We start from the raw sequence: 26,354 nt of genomic DNA on the forward strand, positions 1-26,354 counted from the left end.
CTGCCTTTACTCCACAGAAAGGCAGACACAAAGAAGTGTAACAAAAATGTGACAAAAAGCGTGCACATGCGAGCGCAATCCCACACAGAGGCGTGTGCCTGCTGATGTTCAAATGCAATCACAAATTTTTTCTGCTAAGGTGGTGAGTAATTGCAGTCAAGCCATACAGGTTTGTCTGAGTGAATGAATAATTTATAAAGGCAACACGGTAGTTCTCTCTCCTCTCCTTTCTCTGCATAATAATGAAGGGAAATCCCTGTGGTGGAAGCTCCTGCTGCATGGAGATGTAACTAACACAGGGCAAAAGTTTACGACACGTGCACGCACACGCGCTCGCAAAGATGCACATTAAAGGGAGGAAGCTTTCGAGAGAACCGCGTGTTGGCGAGCTGAGTTATTAAACAAACGTCATTCACTATCAGTTAAAAGCACAGAAGCCTCTTACCACAGATATATTGGCGTTTTTGACAGGAGTTTTAAAGGATATTTTCTTTCACGATTGGTTGAAAAAGGTAAAAATACCTGCTGATAATCCATCTTCAGTGTTTACTTAGCGTCCCACTTAGTCAAGCAGATCAGGAACTGCAAGCTTGAATTTATGATTTTGAATTTTGCAAAGAAATTTTACAGAAAGTTTGGTGATACTAAAGCAGACTTCTCATTTCTGGACTGTTGATTTTGTCCTGTAAAATGACAGCTGCTGGTAGCAGGTTTAAACAACTAATAGGACATTTTAAATTTGTGCCTTGTTTTAAGGAAGAAACTTGTAAAGCAATCCAAAGTACAAGTATTATTACATCTTGATGCATTCTCAATCATCCACGAAAGTAAATCTCCAAAAAGTTGATTCTGTTCATCTGGACGTAGCGTTTTGTGGGAGAAACGTTTCGTCACTCATCCAAGTGACTTCTTCTGTCTCAGCTGACTGCAGGTTTCCCCAATCTTATAAACAGTACATTTGCATAATGACTGAAACCAGCCCACTGAAGGAACAATGGGCTGGGAGGTCCGTTCCTTAATCTTAATTATGCAAATTCTCATGACCATTGATCAACAACCACTAAAAGCTGACGTGTACCGTAAACCTACGCATATGGATCAGTATTTAAGGTTTGACTCTCATCATCCACTGGAGCACAAACTGGGTGTCATCAGGACGCTACAATACAGAGCGAACACCATCCCCACTGACACAGCGGCCAGAGAGGCAGAAGAACAGCACATCAAGAAGGCCCTGAGTAAATGTGGTTATCCCAGCTGGACTTTTGTCAAAGCTGGAAAGACACCTAAAGAAAGCTCCAGCCGATCCAGGAGAGAAGGACAACCGCTGCCCAAGCGAAAACCTGTAGTGATCCCATATGTGTCAGGAGTATCGGAGCAGTTGAGACGCATTTTTTCTAAACACCGGGTCTCTGTGGCTTTTAAACCCCAAAACACGCTGCGCCAAAAACTGGTCCACCTCAAGGATCGGGTCCCCCGACACAAACAGAGTAACATAGTGTACGCCAGGGGTAGGCAACTCCCAGGCCTCGAGTGCCGGTGTCCTGCAGGTTTTAGATCCCAGCCTAGGTCAACACACCTGAATCAAATGATTAGTTCATTACCAGGCCTCTGGAGAACTTCAAGAAATGCTGAGGAGTCATTTAGCCCTTTAAATCAGCTGTGATGGATCATGGACACATCTAAAACCTCCAGGACACCGGCACTCGAGGCCTGGAGTTGCCTACCCCTGGTGTACGCTGTTAAGTGCCAGGAGGATTGATAAGATGTATACATCGGGGAAACCAAACAACCTCTGGCGAAGCGGATGGCACAACGCAGAAGAGCCACCTCGTCAGGCCAGGACTCTGCAGTCTATTTACACCTACAGGCCAGTGGACACTCTTTCAAGCATGAGGATGTACACAACCTGGACAGGGAGGAACGCTGGTTTGAGAGCAGAGTCAAGGAGGCAATTTACGTGAAAAGGGAAAGACCATCTCTGAATCGAGGAGGGGGCCTAAGGGTACATCTTTCACCATCTTACAATGCTGTGATTGCAGCCATTCCCCAACTCTCTGTGAATGGTACTCATGACCATTGATCAGTGGTCTTTGATCAGTGGGTTTTGGTCAGTGGTTGTTGATCAATGGTCATGAGAATTTGCATAATTAAGATTAAGGAACTGACCTCCCAGCCCATTGTTCCTTCAGTGGGCTGGTTTCAGTCATTATGCAAATGTACTGTTTATAAGGTTGGGGAAACCTGCAGTCAGCTGAGACTGAAGAAGTCACTTGGATGAGTGACGAAACGTTTCTCCCACAAAACGCTACGTCCAGATGAACAGAATCAACCTTTTGGAAAGTATTATCACACTTTAAGTCATAGGCTTGTTCTGGACAGCATCACTAACTCATCGTCAAGCATCCTCTCCAGTTGATGATCCAATGACGAGTGGATGATGTGAAACCAAGGTGCATGATTGGATGGGGCATGAGTGTTTCTGCAGACTGGGTCTATTAATATTTCACAAACTAGTGATCTACTGCGATTTTCCCACTCAATCATCTGTAGGGTTTACAGAGAAAAGACCTGTATGTGCTGTGATATGCAAAGCCTTGTTTTAAATGACCACACCCAACCACACAAGCCTGATGTGCGCTAATTCTGGATGACAAATAATATAATTGCTTTATTTATTAATAAAAGGTCCAAGGTGGCTGCTCTGGATTTTAATCCTGCTAACATGGCTACAAAATGAAGCAAGGCCTTCCTTTGACCTTCGCTTTGAAATTCGTGTTTGGTGCAATTTAGCTTTTAGCAGGTGTAAGAAGGTGACAAGTGGCCTAGTTTTTATATGTTTGCTGTTTTTGTCATTAACGTGTGGCTGTGTTTTTTGTGGGCAGGTGGTGCGCATGTTGGTGAGTGCCCACCCCAATCTCATGACCAGTCACACTCGGCTACACACTCCGCTTCACCTGGCTGCCCGCAACGGACACCACAGCACCATCCAGACTCTGCTTGAGGCCGGCATGGACGTAAACTGCGTGGTAAGAAGGCACCACCACATTCCTTTTTAAACTTAATCTCCCGAATTCTTCTTTTGAATCTATGTGCTTCCTTCATCTGATCAGAGAGCATATACTGTATGTATATTTATGTGTTACATGGGTCCTATGGTTTGGTGGTGGGGAAGGATGTATAATTAATTGGGAGAACAGACTGTAAGAGAGAAAGAAATAAGAAGAAAGAGGACAGGGTGTTCCAGAGAGGGCCCTCCTTTTACACACCTCTTTATATTTTCATTAGAGGAAAGGGAAACGCGGTGTCGGTTACAATATGTGGAGCTTCATTACTGCTCGGTTTCTGATGCGATGTTTGGACCTCTCCGCTCTTCTCACCTTTATATTTTGTCTTTTTGTGTATTCTGAATTGTCTGGGCGATTCAAATACAACTTAGTCCCGACCCTTTCTGGACCATTTGCTTTTGTGAAGTCTTGTCAAAATGCAGCCACGCTTTGCTGATTTCTTGAGCACTGTTGTCTTTCTCTGGAGAAAAGCTGAACTGTTTGACTTTGATCACTTGTCTTAAATGTAGAAATATAGCCCTTTACTGTGTTAACGGTTCTCTTTGGACTTATTACTGGATTGCTCACACCACAAGCTTTATTTTGACCCGGCACAGAAGAACATCACAGCTGATCATTGGCTTAGTGGGCTTATTCGTTTTTTATCTGGACAGATCATCAATGTGTACCAATAATGGCGCTATTATTTCAAAATATAAAACCGCTTGTGATTGTTTGTTCATTCATTGTCCAACTATAGATCCATGCATCTTAACTACTTATCCAAGAGCCTGTCCCAGCTGTCAGCTGTTCTCATGTGGCAACAGTGCTAACTGCTGCAGCTACCTGCTGACCAACTATAGATACTTTTCACATCTCACAGCTTGTTATAAGGTCATCACTCATTATATGCTGGCTTTGGGGTTTTGGTGTCTAATGTGCAAGCCATTGTGACAGAAGTTGTGTAGTTTAGAACCAGGTTAAATTCATTATTCATTAAAACAGCTGGTAAACAGTTGTATTTGTTCTGAAGTCCTGCAAAGTCAGCATTAATCGGATTGTTTTTTGACGAGAGAATGTGGACTGAAGACAAGGCTTAGGATTTATGACTTGTTCTATGTTCCAAGCTTATGGATGACTAAAAGAATGAGATTACGCATACTTTGCAGCTAAAGTTCATTTCCCTTTTACAATTTGTAGTTTAGAACAAGGCTTATGAAATTTTTGGCAGAGATTACACTAACCAGGAGTTGCTCTTTTGTATGGAAAGGAGCCAGCTGAGGTGGTTCGGGCAGCAGCTCAGGAGGCCTCTTGAGTACCTTTTGGAGTCTTTCCAGGTGTGGCCAGCTGTTAAGAGACCCCAGGGTAGACCCAGAACTTACTGCATGCGCTGTATCTTAAATGGCATGGAGGTCTTTGGATGCCTGAGGAGGAGTACTGATGCTTATTCTGCTGCCAATATCACCTGATCGGAGATAAACGTCAGACACTGTATGGATATAATTTACTGGGATTAGCCACTTTTAAGTCCATATTTTGTATTTCTATATTTTATTAAACAAATTAACTTTTTTTTAATTGAACATTTTCACCAGAAATATTACTTCACTGCAAACAATGTCCAGGTACGAGCTTTTAAACAAGACAGAGGTCTAAACAGCTATGTGAAATTCATTTTACATTAAATGGCATATAGAGCCCACTTTGATTTTACGTAGGCTGTACTAGTGAAATGCCACTTTTCTGTCAGTATCAGTAACTACACATTTAATCCCTGAGGTGTCTTAAAATAAGAAAGAAATGCACAATTTCAATAATACATCTATACATGAAAAAGAAATGCTGATTTACTAAATAATTGCAACGATAAAACTGAAAGTTTTTATTTAAAAAGGCTCAAAATTCTGTTTTACAGTGTTGGACGTTGTTGTTTCACGCTTCTTTACTGGAGTTGGTTTTGTTGGATTGAAGAATCGAAGCCGAAAAGCAGCTCCAGGAGTTTCAGAGCTCAGTCAGAATCTAAAGCCCCCTAAAGCTGCTGATTCTTAATCAAGGGACATTTCTGCTTAGAAGCTATAGAAACAGGGATTGATCAGAGTTTGTACACATATGCGACAAAACAATCCTTCAAAGCCTTTATAGGAAATTTCCTTCAGTGCCCCAGAAGCTTTTATGGATCTAAAACGTGTAGCTGTTGCTATGTGGATCTGAGAGACTCTAGAAGTTAACTTCTGCTGGTGCCAAAATCTGATTTGACTCTATTATCATTCACTGCTGAGACATATGGCGTAACAGATGCTACGTTCTCCCTTTTTTTTTTTTTTTTTGGCTGTGTAAAGTACAGTTTATATACAGTATAAATAGCATGTGGATGGAGGAGGGTCTGTGACTACAAGACAAATATGAGCTTTTTTGCCGTACTGTGACAGCGTCCATTAGAATGCGTAGCAAAGAAGAATTTGATGGGCACGGACGTGGATGTGTGTCTGTGTGGATTCCATATCTGGAAGGATGAAAACAGTTTGACCTCTTGGATATGAGAATCACTGTGAGGCTCTCACAGTGAGGATATGCATGACTCAGTGGCACTGCACCTATCTTCTCTGCCTTCTGTCCTTGTTACACGCTGCGGTGTCTGTTTATGCCCGAATGTGTGCATGCCTGCTCAGATCTGAAGAGCAGGGCTGTGTTTCTCTGCAGGGATTTGGCCTGAGGCTCCATGTGTCTAGAGCAGATGAACACTACACGCCTTTGATTTGCCTCATCTCTCTTCACACGTCTGCAAATCCTCCGCTCTCCCCTTTTCTTACTTTTCCTCTCTACCTACTGATCAAGAGCGCTGCAAGTCTGATATCTCAAATCGTCTCCTTAGTTTACCCTTGACTTTTGCTCCGCTCGTGTCTGTTGCTGAAAATAATGCATAGAGGCATCGAGTTCTCTTTTGCTCTATTAGCTATCATTATCATACGTTGGATGAGAGTAGCTGTTGCACACTTGGCGAGTAAAATTGGCTCTTTGGTTGGTTAAACTTGATAGTCAATTAGAGTGAGCCTACACATGTCACCTGACCTGGAACGGGTCAAACACTGCTCGACTGTAATGGTAGGCATTTCTGTTAAATTGGGTTTTCATTTAATCTCCGTGTTGCACGGTAATTGGACTCTCCTGGTTTTACTCATAGACTGCACGTAAAAGATGGATATAGCAATAATGATTCCACAGCATTGGCTACACTTTTCGGACCTTACTCCCTTTAATATACAGTTTTTGCTTTTGTAAAAGCCCCATGTGGCTGTTTGCATTTGATGTTCAGTTGCAATAACATCAGGTAAACAAGCAGACTTAATGGCTTCCCTGAAGAGCAAAGGCTTTTTTAATGCCACTTAGGTGAGAAACACAGCGAGTGTCGAGTTGTCCTCTTTTCCCCACCTGCTTTCCGCTCTTCTCCATTCCCCCTCCTCTTGCCTCGCTCGTTCTTTCTCTCTGTATTTTCTGCAAGGCCGCACTGTCAGAACTGTACTATAATGTTGACGGTGCAGAGTGGATGCTGTGGGTGACTCACAGATGGCATTCCAAGAATGGAAAGCAAATTGTGCGTGTGTGTGTGTGTGTGTGTGTGTGTGTGTGTGTGTGTGTGTGTGTGTGTGTAAAAGAGAGAGTGTGTGTGTACAGGTCAGTAATTGGAGTCATGCCATATAGGTCTGTGTGAGCGAGGATGAATAATTTATACATGCAGCGCACTTTCTCTCTTTTCTCCTCTCTTTTTCTCTTGCTCTCACACACTCTTTCATCCTCTGTCTGTTCCCATAATAATGAGGGGAAATCCCTACAGTATGGAGGAACGTGCCACTGAGTGACCTATAGCCAACACAGGGCAAAAGTTTAGTATAGATACACACATCTTTGTTCACAAACACAGCTGACTGCTATTTCCAACACTGTCTTGCACAAAAATATGCTTTAGGTCATTATTGCCTGCAGTGCAGCTGTTTTGATTAATATAGAGTCCTATTTTTTTGTCAAGCATAAGTAAGAGGGATGATGTGAGCATTCACATTCAGACATTTACCTCGTCGTCCCATCATGAGCAGTGAGTGCTACATTTCTGCGTGCTGTCGTTAAACCGATTCATCTGCCTTTCAATTCCAGGAAACTCGGAGTAAGAACTGCCTTCCTTGATTCCTCATGACATCACTGCATAATCGCTATGGGAAACAGGACAGGAAGTGGTAAAGGAGGTTCAGGAGGGCAAGATGTGTGTACTAGAATAGGGGGTGGATCTCTTCCTGAGATACAACCTCCGCTTTCATGCATGAGGGCAGCAGAGATTTTGTTTTGCAGGGGAGACATCCACATTGTGATAAACTCGCAGGCGCTACAAATTTGACATTTCGTCTGTTTCCACTTTGGATTCACACCTGCGGGATTTTTCCGAGGGATCTGGGCCTTTGACCTTTTTAACTTTCAAAAGACAGAGGAGCTGTCGCATATGGCGTTATAGCTTCATTTTGCCATCAATCCCTTCTCTGTGGCGATAACACCTTTGTGTCAGGGGAAACAGAAAAAGTTGAGTATTCCTGCAGAAGACGATCACACTGATGTGGTGTAGTGTTGCGTCGAGCAGAATTTCCTGGCAGTGTCGGCTGTCGTCCAGATAATTTGTCTTCATTACGGCTGGGACTTCTATTCAGTCCAGGGTTTCATCTGTGTTGTCAGGAAGCCAGCTATGAAGGATGCAACGTGTTCAGCATGTGTGTGTGTGTGTGTGTGTGTGTGTGGCTGCGAGTGTGAAACACGTGTCTTTGTGTATGTTGAAGTCCTTAGTATCCTCGATGGGCTCTATTGCTTCCAGCAACACAGATTAGTATGTTTAATGTTCCAGAAAGACCTTCAGGATCATGATGTCCTGTTAAGCTATATAGCAGTAACTTCATCAAAGTAAAACTAGTTACAGCGTTTCCCTTATATATATACACGTTGTGTTTTTGGCTTTATTAGCGGGGTGTGTGTGTGTGTGTGTATAAGTCTTCCCAGCTGCACCTAATAGTCCTTGCTGAGGTAGGCATAGCAGTAGCAGTTCATTACCTCCTGTTGGTTCTGGTTGGAGTGGCCCTCCAGCTTGCTGCTCATCTCAAGTGCAGAATGAGTCAACTGGACTGCAGGATGTGAGTCTCAAGTAGCTGAATGATGATTAACATAGTAATAGCATCCCTACCTATTGACCTGATCTATTTTTGTAGCTTATTTTTGCTAATTATTCTGATTGTATGGAAACAATTGACTGAAGCAGAAATACAGTGGACAAATTCACTGCGCGCTATTTGGTAGAGTCCGACCAACATAGGACCTTTTTAGGACAATTTATAGATCTGACTTTTTAGTCATAGTCCTTTGACTAAAAAGTTATTTCGTTTTAGTTAGAATTTAGACTAAATATTATAAGATTATAGTAGAATAAAGTGTAAAAGGTTGTTGTTTTATTACCCTTGAGAGTTACTCAACGTGGTTTACAAAGCATCCTGTTTTCCTTGGTATCAAATGTAAAACTTGTCCACATATAGCCACGCTTCGCTTCCTCCCAAGCACTGACAATTTGTCGCTTTTTCATGAGAAGCATGGAGGATGGAGCTAGTTGTACTGTACGTGTGTTTGCAACAGCAGAGTGCCTTAATAAATGCCATTACTGATATATTAACAAGTACCAAATATTGGCCAATAATATCGGCCCAGTACTGGCCCTCCAATAAATTTTAACTTTAGGTTATTTAAAATAGATTTGACTTTAGTTAAATAAAAAAATCTGTTGGGTTTTGTCAGGAAGGGAATCTGTTATAAAAAGACCCTGTGTGGATGTACTCTAGTGTCTGGCATGTTGATAGTGAATATTGGGTCTTGTTGGCTGTGGGGTGGAGCATTAGTGGAGGAGGCTTTAAGTGCTCGATGGAACTGTTTGGAGGTTGTTTGTTCTTAAGCTGCTTACTCTGCTTACTCTGCTTACTCTGCCCGCTGGTATGGAAAACATTCCGATGTGTGTGTTTCCACATCCTAGGATATCAGTCATTAGCATCAGCAAAGGATGCTGTAACATAAAAATTCTACACCTTTAAGTCTAGCTATTTTGGTCCTGTTCACCCTCAGGCTGTGTGATTAAACAGCTGTTCTTTATGTTGTTGCACTTTTTAAATGTATCCTTGTCAGAATAATCGTCTCTCTCATCACTGCTGATACGGGATGAGACACTTACTGGCACCATCCCCGTGCTGGTTTCAGTGTGTTGCATCATATCTGTAATATCTCTATTAGTTGGACTGGAGGCTGATACGGGCCAGCGTAGGGTGAGGTGAAAGTGGGACGTTTCCACACAGGCGCCTGCTGCTTGTGTAATGGTTTGAAATCGCTGTGGCCTCGCACTGTTTGGAGGCGAGGGAATGTAACTTGTTTTAATCTCTCTGAATCTCTTTCATTTAACTGCCAGCGAGGGGGGGAAAAAAAAGATTGTATCAAATCAAAATATTGCCTTTTTGCTCCCTTTTAATCCCAGTTCCCTTTCCTTTCTTTTTTTAACGCCTCTTGTGCTTTCTGGTTTTGATGTCTATTTTTGTCTCCACTTTGAATTGTTAAAGTGACTTAATATTAATACACAAATGCTATCTCTGTCTCTTGTAGACCGAGAATGGCAGTGCCCTCCATGAGGCAGCTCTCTTTGGGAAGATGGATGTTGTTCGCCTTCTGCTTGACTCAGGTGGGTCTATAAATATACCCCGGCTAAACAAAAACTGTGCGTGTTTCCTTATATGTGTGTTTCCCTTGTTTCTCCCTCTTTTTTTCTTTTCTTTTTTTTTTCAACCTGTGGCTAGATGTTTGGAATTTTGTTTTGTTGTGTTTTCCCTCTCCTTCCCTAAATTGTGAGTCAGTTTGCCCTCAGGTGAACTCCAAACATCTGTTTGCTAAATTCTTCCTCACTTCAAGCTTTGTTATTGTTTTGGCCAGTTTCTCTGCAACTGCATAATTAGGATGTGTTGTCTTATGTCATCTTATGCAATGACTGAAAAAGATTCCCGAAGGTAGAACAGCTCCTGTCTTAACTAGTAGCTCAAAGTCATGTGGGTATAGTTAGTACTTTTACTAAAACAGCCTGGACACTGTTGTCCTTTTGACATCATTGCCATCCTCCACCTACTTTCCTTCAGCACTTCCTGTTTCCTACAGGATTTCCTCTGGGTGGCCATGTTCCTTTTGCCTTGATTTTATTAACATCCTGGATCAAAGCAGGGCTGTACTTGTCAGAGTCACTGAGCTCTAACCCGATATAGCTAAAAATATTGCCTGTCGGTAGGTGGGTTTACTGTAGAGGTGTAGGATGGGCCTCAATGCCTACGCGTAGAGAATGGCTTGTTGGTGTAACTGCTTTATCAAGTAAGCATCAGTCATTTTTTTGACCAAAGAAATAACCTTTAGTATCACAGAAAAGGATCATGTGACATTCAAGTTGAGTAGGTAAATGTGGTTATTTCTGTACTTTCTCTGAGCATTGCAACGTCTGAGCTTGGCGGGGCCTCCAGTCATTAGAGTGTCTGCTACTTTCTGGTCTGCTATTTACTGACCGCTCAAATAAAGGCTAAAAAGGCTAAAAATAGAAAGTTAAGAACAACTAAATAAAAACTGAATGCTACTAAACAGTAAGCTAAGTTTAGCACAACTCTGGGACATGAAGAGCATTAAACAACAAGCCGTTATTATTATAATACATTTTTCTTTTAAACACATTTGTTATTTTCGATAAATAAAAAAGCCAGGGAAGCTGTTTTTTTTACATCTACAGTTCCTTGAAGCACTAATCACATTACAGACTTCATTTATAAATGTACAAACCACATGAGAAATAAGGAGGAAAAAGGAGGGAAAATAAAAACCTGAAATGCTAACTTAGGTGTAAATGTCCTTTTATTACAGTTTGATACATTTCTGATGGTACCCAGCAGAACGATTGGAATGACATTTATTTTCACATATGGCCTATTTGATATTGTGCATCAGTCTTTGAATGCAGTCTTTTTATGTGTCATTGTCTGAGATTGTGACTTAGCATTGCAAGAATGTGTATGTGTGAGACTAATTTGCATTCATCTACAAAACATTTGGGTTATAATCTTGGAAAAAATGCTCCCTGGTGTTTCTGACTGAGTGGTGTGTTTACAGATCTGACTTCATATTTATTTTTGTATACTGCGCTTGAATGTGTTTAGTTCTGTGTATCTGCGGTGAAGGTGAATTATCATGAGCAAGCCTGAGTAGGTCCTGTATTGTTAGACTAAGTAATGGGTGTTGACTTTTCCCCCTCTTTTTCTTGTATTTTATGCACGTTTTCTTGGGTGTGTTTGTGTGTCAGGGATCGACACCAATCTAAGAGACAGCCAAGGAAGAACGGCTCTGGAGATTCTGAGGGATCATCCCGCACCAAAATCCCAGCAGATCACTGCTCTCATCCAAGGTAAAGACGCACACACTTTTGATTTAGATGAATTGAGAAAGTGGGGCATTTCAGGTGTAAGAATCTTATATAAGTTCACTAAATATATAACAACAAAAAGAAAGATTTAACAGTTCACCAGCGACAATGGAAGCTCCTGTATGTGTTTAGTTTGAATGCACTGTTACTGTTAGCCTTGACTTATTTTCTTTGTCTCACTGGTTTAGCTGGATTTTAAATAAGATTGTTATCAATAAGATTCTGGAAGTTTCAGTGGATAAATAGCACTATGGTATTTCTGATGACTACTGTGCAATAAATCCATATCTAAACCACTTAAGAACCCTTATAATAGATGTTCTCCAGCAGTGTATAAATGAATACTAATATCGACACACATTGTGAAGGAGCAGCAAGACCTTGGCATGCCATAAAAGGTCAGACTTACATCTTCATATTGGATTTTGTTGCTTTGCTATTTAATAGTAGTTTCAAACATCCCAACTTGTCAAAGCAGGAAAATCCCTTGTTAAAATCCTTAATGATGGTTGAATTTGGAAAAGGCTCAGCTAACTGGAATGCAACAATCATCCCAGGCATCAGTTTCATTTTTGCTTTTCTTGCTTTGATGAGTTAAAAAAATTATCTGCTTTGACAAGAGTTTCTACTCTTGTGAAGTTTAGAACCACGAGCTATGATGAGTGAAGTAAATGATGCCTTTCTTTGTGGACTTTTTGCCCTTGTGCTGTAGTTTCCGTCCTAAGAAATACAAGAAATGCATATTTATGGTGGCTGATGTGGTCGATGATCTGTCCTTGGTGTACTCTGCCTTTGATAGTTTCAAAATAAAAGTGGGAGTGCTAGGAAAAAGCATCTGCTCCCTATCAGATTTATACTATTTTTCATACTTTCATACTTTTTTTCACGTTTCAGATCATCAGACAAATTTTAATATTGAATAAAGATAACCGAAGTAACCCTTGTTAAATCATTAAATAAGTGGCCCAATTACTGCCAGACAGTGGACCAATGAGACAAAAGTTGAACATTTAGGAAGGTTTGGGTCCCGTTACATTTGGCATAAAGCTGACGCAACATTTCATATAAAGAACATCACACCAATAGTCAAACATGGTGGCAGTAGTGTGATGATTCAGGGCTGCTTCAGGGCGACTTGCTATAATCGATGGAACCATGAATTATACTCATGAAGGAGAAAATCCAGCCACCAGTTCATGTCCTGAAGACGGTTTTGGAATTGCCTTTGCAAAGTCCGAACTGATCCCAATAAGATGATTTGACATGCTGTCCATGCTGGACAAAGATAACCAATTTACTCAGGTTATCTTTGTCTAATACAAAAATGTCTTTGATCTGAAACATGTAACTGAAGGTTCTCAGTCATCCACGTCATAGTAGTCTAAGGAGCTTGGAAAGAAAAACGTCTGGACTTCTTTAAGTTTCGTGAAAACCTTTCACCCCTCATCCGAGACGCTTCTTCAGCTCTAAGTGCAAATGGTGGAGAGTGATGAATATGCAATACACCTATACACTTCTCTAAATATGGCAACTGTTTCTGTGATAACACTAAACTCAGGAATTGCAAATGGGTGAAGTCAAGGTAATATTAATGTTTTTAATACGCAGTTTATAGTCTATGTTTAGGAGTTTTCAAAATGATTGTGGCTGGAGGAGTACTGCAGTTATATCCAGGTATACTGTAATTTATGGCCCAAAAAGAAAAAAGCATATTGTCATTTTCAGTGTCTTCACTTTATTCCACCTGCTATTAAGAACCCTGTTTTGGCTCTTGTCCTGCTGCAGTGGGTTTTGTGTGCAACCAATGCTTGTTTGTGTGAGTTTGCGCCGCAGTCCCCGCGGACCCAAAGATTCTCCATATTGCACCTTCTAAAGACAGTTTTATCCTGAAGTGATTATGAGGTTCAGTTTGAACGCTCTAATCTGTGGCTTGGAGGCCTTCGCTATCTGTCATTGTGTAGTCTGTGGGTGTACGTTAGGCGTGTTGTTGCGCATGATTTAAAGAGAGTGAGATAAAGACAGACAGGATTGGAGGGATAGGCGAACGAGGAGAGCCTAAATTAACCGCTAAACAGTCTTAACTAGGAGACAAAGATAGAAAGGGGAGCAGAGACTGAGCCCCAGGAATGTAACAAATCGTCCACGGTTAGAAAATAACAGACAGAAAGCTGACATTAAACCAGGGAACGCACAGCGATGCAAAGGGCAGAACAATTTAGATGTAATTAGTGATTCAAGTTTCCTATTTCACGTTTAGCACGACAACAATTTGAGGCGTAAACAAATAACAAAATCGGGGAAAATTGTCTATATTTGTCTTGTGTTTTAAACCTTAACATGTAGTTGTTGCTTTATTATCCTTCTACTTGCTTCAGAGTTACATATGTGAAGTGGAAGTGGTTTGTTGTTGCGAAGAACCTACCCACACATCTTGAAAAATGATTTCACATAGCTAGTTGCTCCCCGAAATGCTTTTTAGTTTTAGTTCTCTTTTGTGATTCTCATCAGTCAGGCAGAGTTAAACAGCACATGCTTACCTCTGGAGGCTTAACCAGCTAAAGGTATAGTGAACAATGGGCTAAAATTCTCTTCTTCAGTTCATAAAGCGGCCCCCAAACCCAGCATCTAAAACTTCTGAGTAATTAGTTTTTTGCTAATGAAGAGCAGTGAGCTTTAGAGATGGTCTGCGTCGCCGCTACATAACAGAATTGGACTCTGTTCAAGCCCTTTATTGAAACTACACGATGTACACTCAGCACTTTATTAGGTACACCTCAGCAGTAGTGGGTTACACCTGCTTTTTGCCTTCAGCACTTACTGAATTTTTCGAGGCACAGATTCAATATTGCTCTGTTCCACTACATCCCAAAGGTTCTCTATTGGATTGCGATCTGGTGACGGCGGAGGCCCTTTGAGTACGGTGAACATTTGAGTGTTCCAGAAACCAGTTTGATATGATTTGAGTTTGTGAAATGATGAGTTACCCTGTTAGAAACGGCCATTAAAAGATTGGTACACTGTGTCCTAAAGGAATGGACATGGTCAGCAACAATACTCAAGGCTGTGGTGTTTAAACATGATTTTGTGGATTGGTGTGATGACTCCTTCCTTTCACTAAATGTGTCAAAAACTAAAGACATGATTATTGATTTTAGGAAGTCCTCTTAGTCTTATAGCTCATCACCCACTATCGTTAAAACTGCTGATATTGGGATTGTTGAGCGTTTCAAATATCTAGGTGTGGTACTTGACCATAAACTGTGTTTTGGATCTCATGCTGATGCCATTACTAAAAAAGTTCAATAAAGACTGTTGTTTTTAAGGAAAATGAGATCTTTTAATGTCTCATCTGAGATGTTGTCTTTGTTTTATAGAAGTTTTATCAAATCTGTGATGTCTTTTTGTATTGCTGCCTGGTTTGGTAACCTGACGGTGAAGAATAAGAAGAGGTTGGGTCTTTTGGTAAAAACTGCTAGCAAAATTTCAGGGCGCTGGTAAGATGGACTTTTGGCCATTTACAATAAAAATGTGCTTAGAAAGGCTCATTCTATTGTTAATTGTTCAAACCATCCACTTCACAGTGAGTTTGAGTTGTTGCCTTCCGGCCGCTGTTTTAGGGTACCTCTGAGGAAGACCAAAAGACTCCAGACTTCTTTTATCCGTACTGCATCCTGTCTCCTAAATGCCATATAACTGTTCTGGGATTTTCTACTACTATTATTGTCATTTTATATTATTTTTTGTTTACTTTTATCCTGTTGCTAAACTAATTTCCCTTTTGGGACAATAAAGAATTTGAATTGAATTGAATTGAATTGAAACAATGCCCAGTTGGACCCCCCATCATAACACCAGCACTAGCTTGAATTTTTGATCCAAGACAGGATGTTCATGTTATTGACTTCAGATTCAAGACAGTCGAACACCAGGCCTGGTGGCCAGAATCCTTTAGAAAATATGAAGGACATACATTTTGGACTTTCAAACGTTTTTCAGCTTTTCCCTCTGATACAGACCTCCTACATTGACATTCATTTTAAACCAACATCATTGAACAGTTAAATGACAGAAAAGTGATATATGTAACTCACCAGTCAGTGTATGCTAACCAAATGCCGTATAGCCTCTGTCGCAGCACCACCTACTAGATTCTTGCTCCTTGTTTTGTACACCTACTCCTAACATTTAGCTTTATTTGGTATATTTGGGATTTCCTCTACAGTTTAAAATAACTTCTGCGACCCTAATTTGGAAAAGCAGAAGAGAATGGATAGAGTTTACAATACAGTTCTGTGGATTTGCTTGTTTACACACTTGTATTTACAAGAATGAAGAGTGATTATGTGGATAACTGGGGTTGAAGATGTCAATACAGTGCAGCTGTCTGGACTTAATTCGGCATCCTTAGCTGTTCACATCCCGAGCTGTGCATATAGAATCACAGTTTGGGGGAATATTTGTTAATATGCACACAAGTCAGGCTAGAAAATATGTTTATGAAATGAACGTAGCTTTTTAAAAGTCAAAAATTCATGTCATTGTGCATATTGGTCAGAAATGACAGCCGTGAAAAGCTTGTCTCTCTAAATTAGAAGTGCAAACAGAGATTTGGACTTCAGCATAAATTGGAGAGTGAATGTGTGAGAGAGAGAGGGAAAGGACGCAGCTGTGACTCAGTGAAAAGATCAGCTGCATGCCATTTCCTGTTGGAGAGGAGATGGAAAAGCACACACACACACACGCGCACAGACAGAGACGCAAAGAGCAGAATACTTGTCATTTACTCAATTGTGCCAGTCGAGGGGCTTTCTGGTTGCCGTAGGCACCTCGTTATGAATAGAATCTCATTTGTTTCACAGCACACGATTCATCCGACTGTTTGAATTAACAAGTTCATTTTGTACTACCCATCAGCAACTGCTTGTGTACTACAGTTCAGTGGATTATTTTATTATTTTATAAAGACGCTGCACTTTATGTTCTCTGCTGTTTATGGAACTTAATAAATCTGTCGAAGCATTTCGTCTTTCTTTTTGAGTCGGATACAAATTCCAGTACTAAGTGTAGTTGTATGCAAATGTGGTTGTTCGTCATAACTACTGAGCTGAATGCCACTATTCATAATAATGAAAATATACCCACACGCACAAACACTCCTCCTGACATTAACCGGCTCCCTCATTAGGACTCTGCAGGGAATTTGCCACCTAATTTCTGTCTGCAAGTGTATTCGTGTGCTTTGCCTGAGTTAAGCAAGTGTTGAACTTTGTTTCTGGCCCTTCACCTGAACCCTTTTCTCCCCTCCTCTTCCTCTTTCCTTCCCTAGCCACATAATTTGTTCTGTTTTACCTTCGTGAACAGCAGATTGCTTTATTAGCAGAAGCTGTGAAGTGAATTTGCGGTGCGGGGAAAAGTGTGAATTGAATGCAGCTCAAGCTGTTTACAATACTGATGGCTGTGCTATTATATTGATCTGGTAAAATGCCTCTGAAATGATTTTTTTCTCTCTCGCTCTCCCTCCTCGATCACTCTCCAAACTTCCTCCACTCTGTGCCCTTTCTGCTCATTATTCCCGTCTTCCTGGCATATTTTCACTTTCCCCTTAATTCACATTGCTTTCATTTTGTCTGCTTCATCGTCCATCTTCTTAATTCTCCGCTGTTTCCACGTGTCTGTAGAATATATGATGGATGAGATGGAGAAGCTGAGCATCCTGGAGGAGCCTGTCCGCACGTGTCCTGTCCCTACACCTCGAACTTCTGTTCCCTCGCCTTCCGCGTCCCCTTCACTGAGACACAAGAGTAAGTATGAAGACAGATTCATGTGACAACTGAAGTACTGGACTGTGAGCTCTGAGGTGACTAAATACAGCTTTTTTAGTTCTAAAAAGAGGAAGAAACAGAAACTGGGTGTAGACAGATGACATAACAACAAATAACAACCTATGTAGCACATTCCTTTATGCATTCTGCACAAAGGCTTACAATATGTTTAGTAATATACCCAAACAACTACAAAGGCATTTATATAAAGCATTTATTTATATATAAGGGAACATTACAGACCAGTCCATCATCCAAATGCATGTGTCCAGTTTACTCTAAGAACAACGCCACTAAACTTGATTGGAACTATTGTTTACTTTTTGCAATATGGGCTGAATAAAGCCATGGAGAGCAGCTCCTTTAGTGGAGAATAACAGTCACTGCCACTCCACACTTACCTTGTCCAGCACTGCCCCCTGTGTTACAAATATGACATTGCAACCTGCTGAGTGTGTGCTGATCTGCTCTCCTCTCAGTGATTGTCAGCAGATCCCATAATTACCTTGATTACCTAGAGAGTCGTGGAGGGAAGCAGGAGGAAGTGATTAGCACAGTGTGCCTTAATGCGACACAAAAGCAAAGCAGGAAGCAGACGGGGGAGGAGTTTTGTGTCTGCCAAACAGGTTAATCTCACAATAAATCAGACAGGCATATAAAAGATTTTCTTCCACCTTTTTTTCTTTGTTGTTTTGGTGATAAAATATATTTGCTGGCGTACCCGGTATGAGAATAACTGGCTTCACAGATACGGATCACATTTCTTACATCCTCCTCAGATGATGCTGTGACAAGCGAACTGTCCAAACTGCTTCATGAGATCAAAAAGTGCCGGGATAGGGACTACTCATTCGAGGAGCTCTGCCACACCATCTCCTCCCACTCTATGGACAGCTTCGGTAGCGGGCGGCTGTCCGATGAGGAGCGCCCAGATCGACCCAACGGCACTCTGACTCGAGCCAGCAAGGTACGCCACTAGGCTATTACAGAGGCGTGGTGCATTTTGGTTGTGGTGTTTGCCTCTCCTTTCTTGGTCTGCTCATGTAAATGCATTTTGTGGGAAGTAATGAGCCAGGCAAAAATGGAAAAAAGGGCACTGAGGTAGTTTGCAATTGAACACCTCGTTGGTAATTAAATATTCTCACACCAGAGTTTAAAGTTGTTCTGAAAAACTCCATGCCAAAAAGAAAAACTACTAATGCATTTCTACTTTTCTGTTAACTGACACTTGACTATGATGATGGTTAACTCAAAAGTAAATGTCCGGGCCTTATTCCAGTTTCTTAAATACAAGAATTTAGTGGTTTTGCAGCACTTCTTTTTCTCCTGCTGTCTTTGGAGTTTGATTTATGCCCCTAAATATCCCTTTAGTTGGCTGCTTTGTGCTGGCCTGCTTTCTGTTTTACTTGTTCTTTTTTTTCTCCTGTTTTAGTAAACAGATAAAACAAAAGTGCAAATGTCAGTGCAAATCTGCCAAATGAAGAAAAAAAAAAACTAGATAGTTTATGGTTGCAATTTCAGATAAGATTGGTATGAGGTCACTGGCTCAGAAAGTCTTAATTTCAGGAGTGACCGAATTGCAATTAGTCCCTACAATAATGTCTGTGTTGCTCTAGAATAAATTAAGACTTAAAAATCGATAGAAAAATATTTTGGCTCTGAGTAAAATGTTTCTGCCACATCTATAAATGTTTGACTGCAGGCAGGCTCTCTGTTTATCTAAAAGAATTTCTCTCTGCAGGCTTATCAGCTCTTATTTAGTCCTTCAAGATGTTTTATCTTACTGCACACAGGGCCCAGCTGTGCTGCAGATCTTCATTTACTGTCAAGGCCACTTCACTGGGTATTGTTCAGCTGCTTGTTAATACAAATATCGAATCGGCCAGTCACATGGCAGCTACTCAGGCATTCAGACACGGTCAAGATGACCCGTTGAAGTTCAAATTGAGCATTAGTATGGGAAAGAAAGGTGATTTGAGTGACTTTGAAAGTGATGTGGTTGTTTGTGCCAGCTAGGCTGGTCTGAGAAAAAGGAGAAAATATCGAGCGAGCGGTAATTCTCTGGGCAAAAATGCTTTGTTGAATGCCAGAGGTCAGAGGAGAAGGGCATGTCTGCTTTGAGATGATAGGAAGGCAGCAGTGACCGAAATAACTACTTGTCAGAACCAGGATGTACAGAAGAGCATCTCAGAGTTCACAGCCTTGAACCAGATGGGCTACGGCAGCAGAAGACAACACCGGGTGCCGCTCCTGTCAGATAAGAGAACGCTAACAGGAAACTGAGGTTACCGTTCACACATGCTTACCCAAAAACAGGAAGAGAAGATTGGAAAATGGTGCCTGGTTTGATGGGTGTCGATTTCTGCTGCAACATTCTGTTGATGGGATCAGAATTAGCTGTAAACAGCATGAAAGCATGGCTTGCATCTTGGCATATCTCAGTCTGAGACTTGAGATCCATGTGAACGAGAAGTGTTTCCAGCAGCTCACTGAATCTGCGTCATGAAGCCTTCAGGAAGTTTTAAAGGAAGTTTTAAAGTCAAAGCGGGATCAGCCTTGTATTAACAAGGTGCACCTAATAAAATGGGCACTTTGTGTACTTCTGGCTTACAAAAAAGACTGCACTTTGACTATTTTGACTACAGAGGGCAGTATCAGACTGATGCTGCTGAGTTGGCTCGTCCTGTTGAGTTGTCACTTCTTGTTACAGAAACAAAACAGGTCCAGGGTTTATTTACAATTGTAATTATTCTTTGTGCTCAAAGATCCGTTCACAGCCTGCAGATATTTTTCATGACCTTCTTCTAAATTGGTGCCTATTTATGCTGAAATATTGTTCACGCCTTCCCCGTATCTGTCCACACTCTCCTAACACAACACACATACACACACACACTCTTACGCAGGAGAAAACTGATTAGACATTAATGGCTTGAAGTTCAGCTCAGGAGGAAGTGGATGACCTTTATCAGTGTTAGCTGACCAGAGAATCACACCTGCAGTTTATTTCTAACAGCCAGCACAGTGTGACGAAGAGGCTCTGAGGCTCAATTCCATCAGCCAGAAAGACAGAAACACAGGTCATCTATCACACCTGAACCTTTAGACCACACACAGACACACGTGCGCGCACGCTCAGGCGTGCACACTCACAGGGTTGTCCAAAGAAATGCGATCGAATGTGCCTGCGCTTCTCACTTATTACTGCTTGTCTGTTTCTATTTTTCTTTCTATTTCTCTCCATCTCTCTCCCCTACAGTAACACATGCACAGACACTCCAGCAAAAAATATTGTGACGCTGATCAATAGTCCAATTTTTTTTTTTTCATTTCTTTAATAAGTTCACTTTCAGCGTAATTCAAGTAGCTTTTATGGACAGTGCAGCAGGTGCACAGACCTCATGCTGAGGCTCTCTCACACGTGCATGCACATTAAACACGTACACCACGTCTTACTCAGGCTGTAATTACCTGAATCTATCTTGTGCCCCTCTCTATAAGTACCAATTTGTATTCTATTACTGACACTCCTAGCTTGTGTATGTCTGTGTGTGTTTATATGTGCCCGCAGGCTACTGTCCAAACTGAGGCCGGGCCTATTTAGTATGCGATTCAATGTCTCTATAGTACAGAAATGAACAATGCAAATATGCGCAATAACTCACACATAGATTGCATACACTCACGAAGAATGCTGGCACAGTGTGAATTCAGAAAGTCAGAGTGGAAATGTGTGTGAGTTGTGTTCAAATGAGCACTAGCATGTGCATTCTGTGTGGTTAAACCAGCATGTGTTTGTTATAATCTGATGCCACTGGTCTGCTGGCACTGGTTGTATTCTTTGCTTACATTTATTACACAAGAATTTATTATTCAATTATAATTCAAAACTAAATAATTTAGTCCACATGCTTATCTAAGTATTTCAAATCAAAGCTGAGATTGTGTATTTTTTCCAGCCAGAATTCCAGAACTTGTGTATCCCAATAACCGTGATGGAAAAGCACAGACTGTACATAAAAGGTGGATGTCATCGTGGAGCTTTAAGTAGAGTGTTCTGGCCATTTTCATCTTGGTGTTTGGAAACCAGATGTGACAAATGAGGCTTGGATGCTTTGTCGTCTGTTTTACTCTAAATTGGACCAAAATTGACATCATGTTAAGTGAATTAAAGCTAAGGTAGTGACTGAGGCCATAAACCCAACAGAAAAGTGTTTAATGAGGTCATAAGTCAAGTGAGGAAAACTTTCTTGTGGACTTGCACTCTGACTTCTTTCTACAGCTCGCCCCCTGCTGGCCACTTTTCTTTTCCCTACTTGGACTCTTTCTGTGTTTTGCGTGCAGATGATGCATAGAGCAGAGAATCAGATCCTCACATCTAAGAGGCCGGAACCTGTAAATACCCTTTACAAGTACTGTCTGGACTAAAAATCAAATGTGTTCCTTAATTTCTAATATTTGGTGCCAATCTGTAGCCATGCTAACAACCCTGCAGGACTATAATGATATACAGCTTTGCTTTAAGCTATATGTTGAGGGACACTGATTAGCAGGTTATAAAATTTACTGTCTCCCGATACTAACATTCTATCACTAAGCACAGAATCAAGTAAGGATATATTGTAATAAATCATATTATTGGGCATATTGATCAGATTTTTCATACTGGTTTGAAATGTAATTTTTGCCACGATATTGTTCTCTGCACCAAAAATGTCACCTTGCTGTAGATGTCAGTTAGATTTAGGAGTTGATCCTTGTTTATTCATCGCTAACCATGATTGTCTATAATGACCAGTTAATTAAGACTTCTCCATGCTAGTTGGAAATCTGTACAATACTTGCAGCCCTGAGTAAAAACTCTGAACATGAGACATAAAATATAAAAAATTCACTCCAGACTTGATTAGTTTGATTGTTGTTTTTTTTTTAATTTTGTAAAAAAAGAAACCCATTTTAAATATAATTATAATATGAAAATGTACTCCTTCCTTTTTTGTGGAAATGGCATTTTGTGGCCACACCTGCAGTTCCTGTCTTCCCATCAGGGGACATATCACACTTTTCAGTGTTAGTGGTCCAAACAATTAGGAAAGAAATCTAGTGCAGCGTAACCCATTCAGTCATTGTAGAGATATTTGAGCCTGGATCTGTCGAGCCACTTAAAATCTGTGTAAAAACTGTGTTTTTCATCCATGCAAAGACTCTCTTCAACAGATATTTTTTATGCATGGTTAGTTTTCACTAACCAGTTGGCTGCACTATCAGAGCCATGTGCATGTAGTGCAGGGAAATGTCTAAGGGTTTATTGGGTTTCATATTGATCTGTAAAATTTAAACTCGTGTAACTTAAACTCATTACACTGGAGTCAGTTTAAATCCAAGTATAAATCATTTTGTGTTTCCTCCATCAAATGAACTAAACTCATTTGTGTTAAGAAGCTTTCAGACAGACATAAAAGACACATTTTCATGTAGTTAAGCAGGTGATTTTCCCTAAGTCATAATCTATCCCTTTAAAGCTTTCCCATTGACAACTAATGTAATATTGATTAGCTATGCAGCTTTCAGTATGAATAATTAACTGTGTCCTCTCTATTGAACACTGGCTGGCATCACATTCATACTGTAATGAAAGGTTATGTATTGTTTATGCATACAGTGCAGTATGTATATGTGAATACTGCAGTCCTTTTTAGATCAATCAATATTCAAGTGTTGCAAAGGGCCCTCTGCAATCTGGAGCGATTGGTGACCTTTCGCTTTCTGCCTCATTTTCTGCCTCCGTCTCCATTCTCGCTGCCGTTCTTTGGCTCTTTCCATCTGTCTCTCCTTCCTTCTGTAACTTCATTTGGGTGCACAGTTTTCATTCTTTGCTTCTTTAGCATGCCCTCTGCATTCCTGCCGCTCTTAATCCTTTTCTTTTTTTGTTCTTTTTGCCCTCTCGCTTGTCATCTTTTAGACCTCTGTTCTAAAGATAATCACCGCATGATGAACATGAGACCTCCCTCAGTCTGTGCACCCTCATCACTCCTGGTAAAAGCTATATGCAGTTTTAGAGACGGCCGATATGTGTTTTTGTCTTTGTAATCTGCTGTGGTCTACGCCCTCAGCTGCGTTGTTTGGTTCACAGAGATATCAGGTGGGCTTTATCTGCCCTCTGACGCTTCATACTGCAGAGCCCATCCGCACACCTGTCCCCTGAGAGCCAAAGAGCCCCCAGGAAAGGGCACTGCGTGTGAGCCTCAGATGTTCTGCTATTAATGGGCTTTTCTCACTAACACATACTAGCCCAAAGCAGTGCTGTGCAGGTATTTCAAGTAGTTATATGAGAAGGGTTGCAGGTTTTTGCTGTGATCCCCATGAAGAGCTTCACAAAGAGATACTGAGGTTGATAAAGATGGTGCCTTTGAGGGGAAATAAGCTGGCTTTTACTGTAATTATCAAAATCTCCAGTAATGGAAGAAAGTCAGGGAAAGAAATTCTAGATAAGAATGTATTTGATTGTTTGATTTTATCCCATAAGAGTGTTTTTGGTGAATCTGCTGCACATTTAGCCATAAGCATCAGAAGTTAAATAATTTTAGCAAACTGCCACTTACTTGCACCCACAGCTGTCACAGAGCGACGTTAGCATTGTGCTCTGAAGCCAAAAAGATGAATTTAATAACTCTGTGTGTAGAGCTAAAGAGAATGGCAGAGGTGGGTGACCAGTCTCTGCGGTCCTACTTGCTTCTTTTTTCTTTCCAGAAGGCAAATCAACAGTGAGCTGCTTCTGACCAATAAGTGGCACCTGGAAAGGCTTCATAATAGCCTCCAACTCCCACCCCTCTCTCAACCAGCAGAGCCTTCAGGAGCTCTGCTGTTCTTTTAATTCAGTCTTAATGTAAAAGCTTGTTTATTCCAATTTGTTTCTGTCTGTGCCAGGGTTACACGAGCCACTGTTACTGTAAATATATTGGTCATAGCAGCTTTGAAAATAACTGCTGTCACCCTCTGTCCTCCTAAATCTATGCTGATGTATACAAATGGCTTTTGTACGGTACCATCAGTCTTTTCTTTGTCCGGTTGACAATTAATCTTCTTGGGACACATACACCCTCTAATCTTTGAGCTGATTATTACTGGTTACTTGTTATAATGACAATCGTATACTTGTGTTCTGAATTTTGTGCTCACAGCGGCCGACGCCACCTCTCCCTCCGGCCATGGAAGAAGATGAGGCAGAAAAGAGCTGCGGTCCCACTGGCTTCTGGGAAGCACTGACTCCATGCAATGGCTGTCGTAACCTGGGCTTCTCCAGCCTGTCGCAGGTACACACGTGTACACACACACACACACACACACACACACACACACACACACACACACACACACACACACACACACACACACTTATATGCAGTGAATTAACTAACTCTAACTGCATGATGATGATGTTTTGACTCCTAATTTGCATTATAATGTAGTGTCGGTGTGCACAGAGTCAAAGAATGATATCATCATCACAATTCTTATTTAACATACATGATGTAGAGTAAAGCAACACACAAACACACAAATTACAGGCTAGTGATATTGCCATTGTTCTGAGCGAATACTTTCACTGGTTACCTTGGGAACGCAGTGAATGAGCCGTCACTAGAGAGACCGGCTCTCCTGGCAGTTCTAAATACTCTGCTCAGTTTCTGCCTCTTTCTTCATCTCCTTATCATACATTTCTGAAGATCCTCCCTATCTCTCCAGTTTGTTTGTTTTTTGAAGCCTTTTACCTTTACGAGTAGTTCATGAACTCTGAATAACTCTCAGCTGAAATATCTGATACAGTGAAGCGACATGAAAGGCTAATGATCCCTGTGGGGAAAAATGGGCATATTACAACAACAAAGAAAGGCTGTGTAGGACAGAAGCTTGATTTTTAGGGTTTTACTGAACAAGCAGGCTTGATCCAAACTCACACTACTTCTCAGTATTCCCGCTCCATCTTTACTTCTTCCTTCCGGCTCCCTCAGCCCCACACGCTGTGTATTAAGTGTGTTTAAATGAGTGCTTAGCAGGGAGATGCATGCTGGCACAAACAGCGGGACATCTGACATTTACAACACAACAGACCCTCTGTCTGGTATACTGGCAGCCTGCCGGCCTGACTGGCACACCGCCTGGAGATGTTCGCACCTGGGCGAGTGTGTGCGTTTGTACTAATGCGCTGTGCATGATAGCTTAAACCTTTGAATGCGAGCATGTGGGTATACACAGCGTAATCGGTATCATCAGCTTTTTGTGTGTGACATCATCTCGAGCTTGCGTGGGAGGATTTGTGTGTGTGTGCGTGCGTGCTCGCGCTGGTTTTATTGAAGAAGTAGAAGTGGAAGGAACAGAGTGTCAGAGGGAGAGAAGGACCGAGTCGTTGCTGAATAATTAACTTATCACTGCAGTGATTTTCCCACTGCCATTGTGGATAAACAGAGTTAACATAAACACACACAAAAAAAGCATTTGCATCCCCTTAGAGGATTAATAGGGTCTAAAAAAAAAATAGCTGTGCTGCAGTCGCCACCATTGTTTACATCTCAATCTTTTGTTTTTATCAATCCACGTGACATCTGCTAACATGCGCGCTCACCAGTCCCCCCTGGTCATCTTTCTCCCTCGTTAGATGTCCGCAGTAGTGTTTTAACCTCTGTCTCTTGTCTGAGTGTTTAGTTTCCTGGTTGTCAGCTGTCACTTAAAGCTGTCAATCAAAGTGCTAGATTTTTGTAATGAGTCATACAGAAAGTCTAACCTTAAAATAAACCGCTTAAAGCACCATGTTAAAGTGAAATACGGTGTAATTTAAAGTTTTCTTTAACCCCCCCCCCTCAATATACTTTAATGCCATTAAAATTATTCAAATTCTTCATTGGAAAATTCATATTTCTTTGGTTTACTTACTGTATGTCAGCAGAAATGATGTTGTCAAATTCAATTGATTACAAA

General features: G+C 41.1%; 1 protein-coding gene across 3 annotated transcripts in view; it reads left to right on the forward strand.

The window, feature by feature from the left end:
- The window catches only part of anks1b (ankyrin repeat and sterile alpha motif domain containing 1B), a 276,143-nt gene that overhangs the window by 102,181 nt on the left and 147,608 nt on the right, over window positions 1-26,354 (forward strand). For 2 of the 3 annotated variants that reach the window (XM_026146086.2, XM_026146087.2), the window contains exons 5-10: window positions 2,886-3,029; window positions 9,714-9,789; window positions 11,437-11,538; window positions 17,235-17,357; window positions 18,158-18,345; window positions 24,560-24,691. In XM_026146086.2, the coding sequence (XP_026001871.1) occupies window positions 2,886-3,029; window positions 9,714-9,789; window positions 11,437-11,538; window positions 17,235-17,357; window positions 18,158-18,345; window positions 24,560-24,691 (765 nt within the window). Of the gene's footprint in view, window positions 1-2,885; window positions 3,030-7,340; window positions 7,614-9,713; window positions 9,790-11,436; window positions 11,539-17,234; window positions 17,358-18,157; window positions 18,346-24,559; window positions 24,692-26,354 lie in introns of those variants that run through there. The other variant, XM_080291511.1, reaches the window with a different exon arrangement.

This window comes from Astatotilapia calliptera, chromosome 17 (assembly GCF_964374335.1).
Source record: "Astatotilapia calliptera chromosome 17, fAstCal68.1, whole genome shotgun sequence".
Taxonomy (NCBI): Eukaryota; Metazoa; Chordata; class Actinopteri; order Cichliformes; family Cichlidae; genus Astatotilapia; species Astatotilapia calliptera.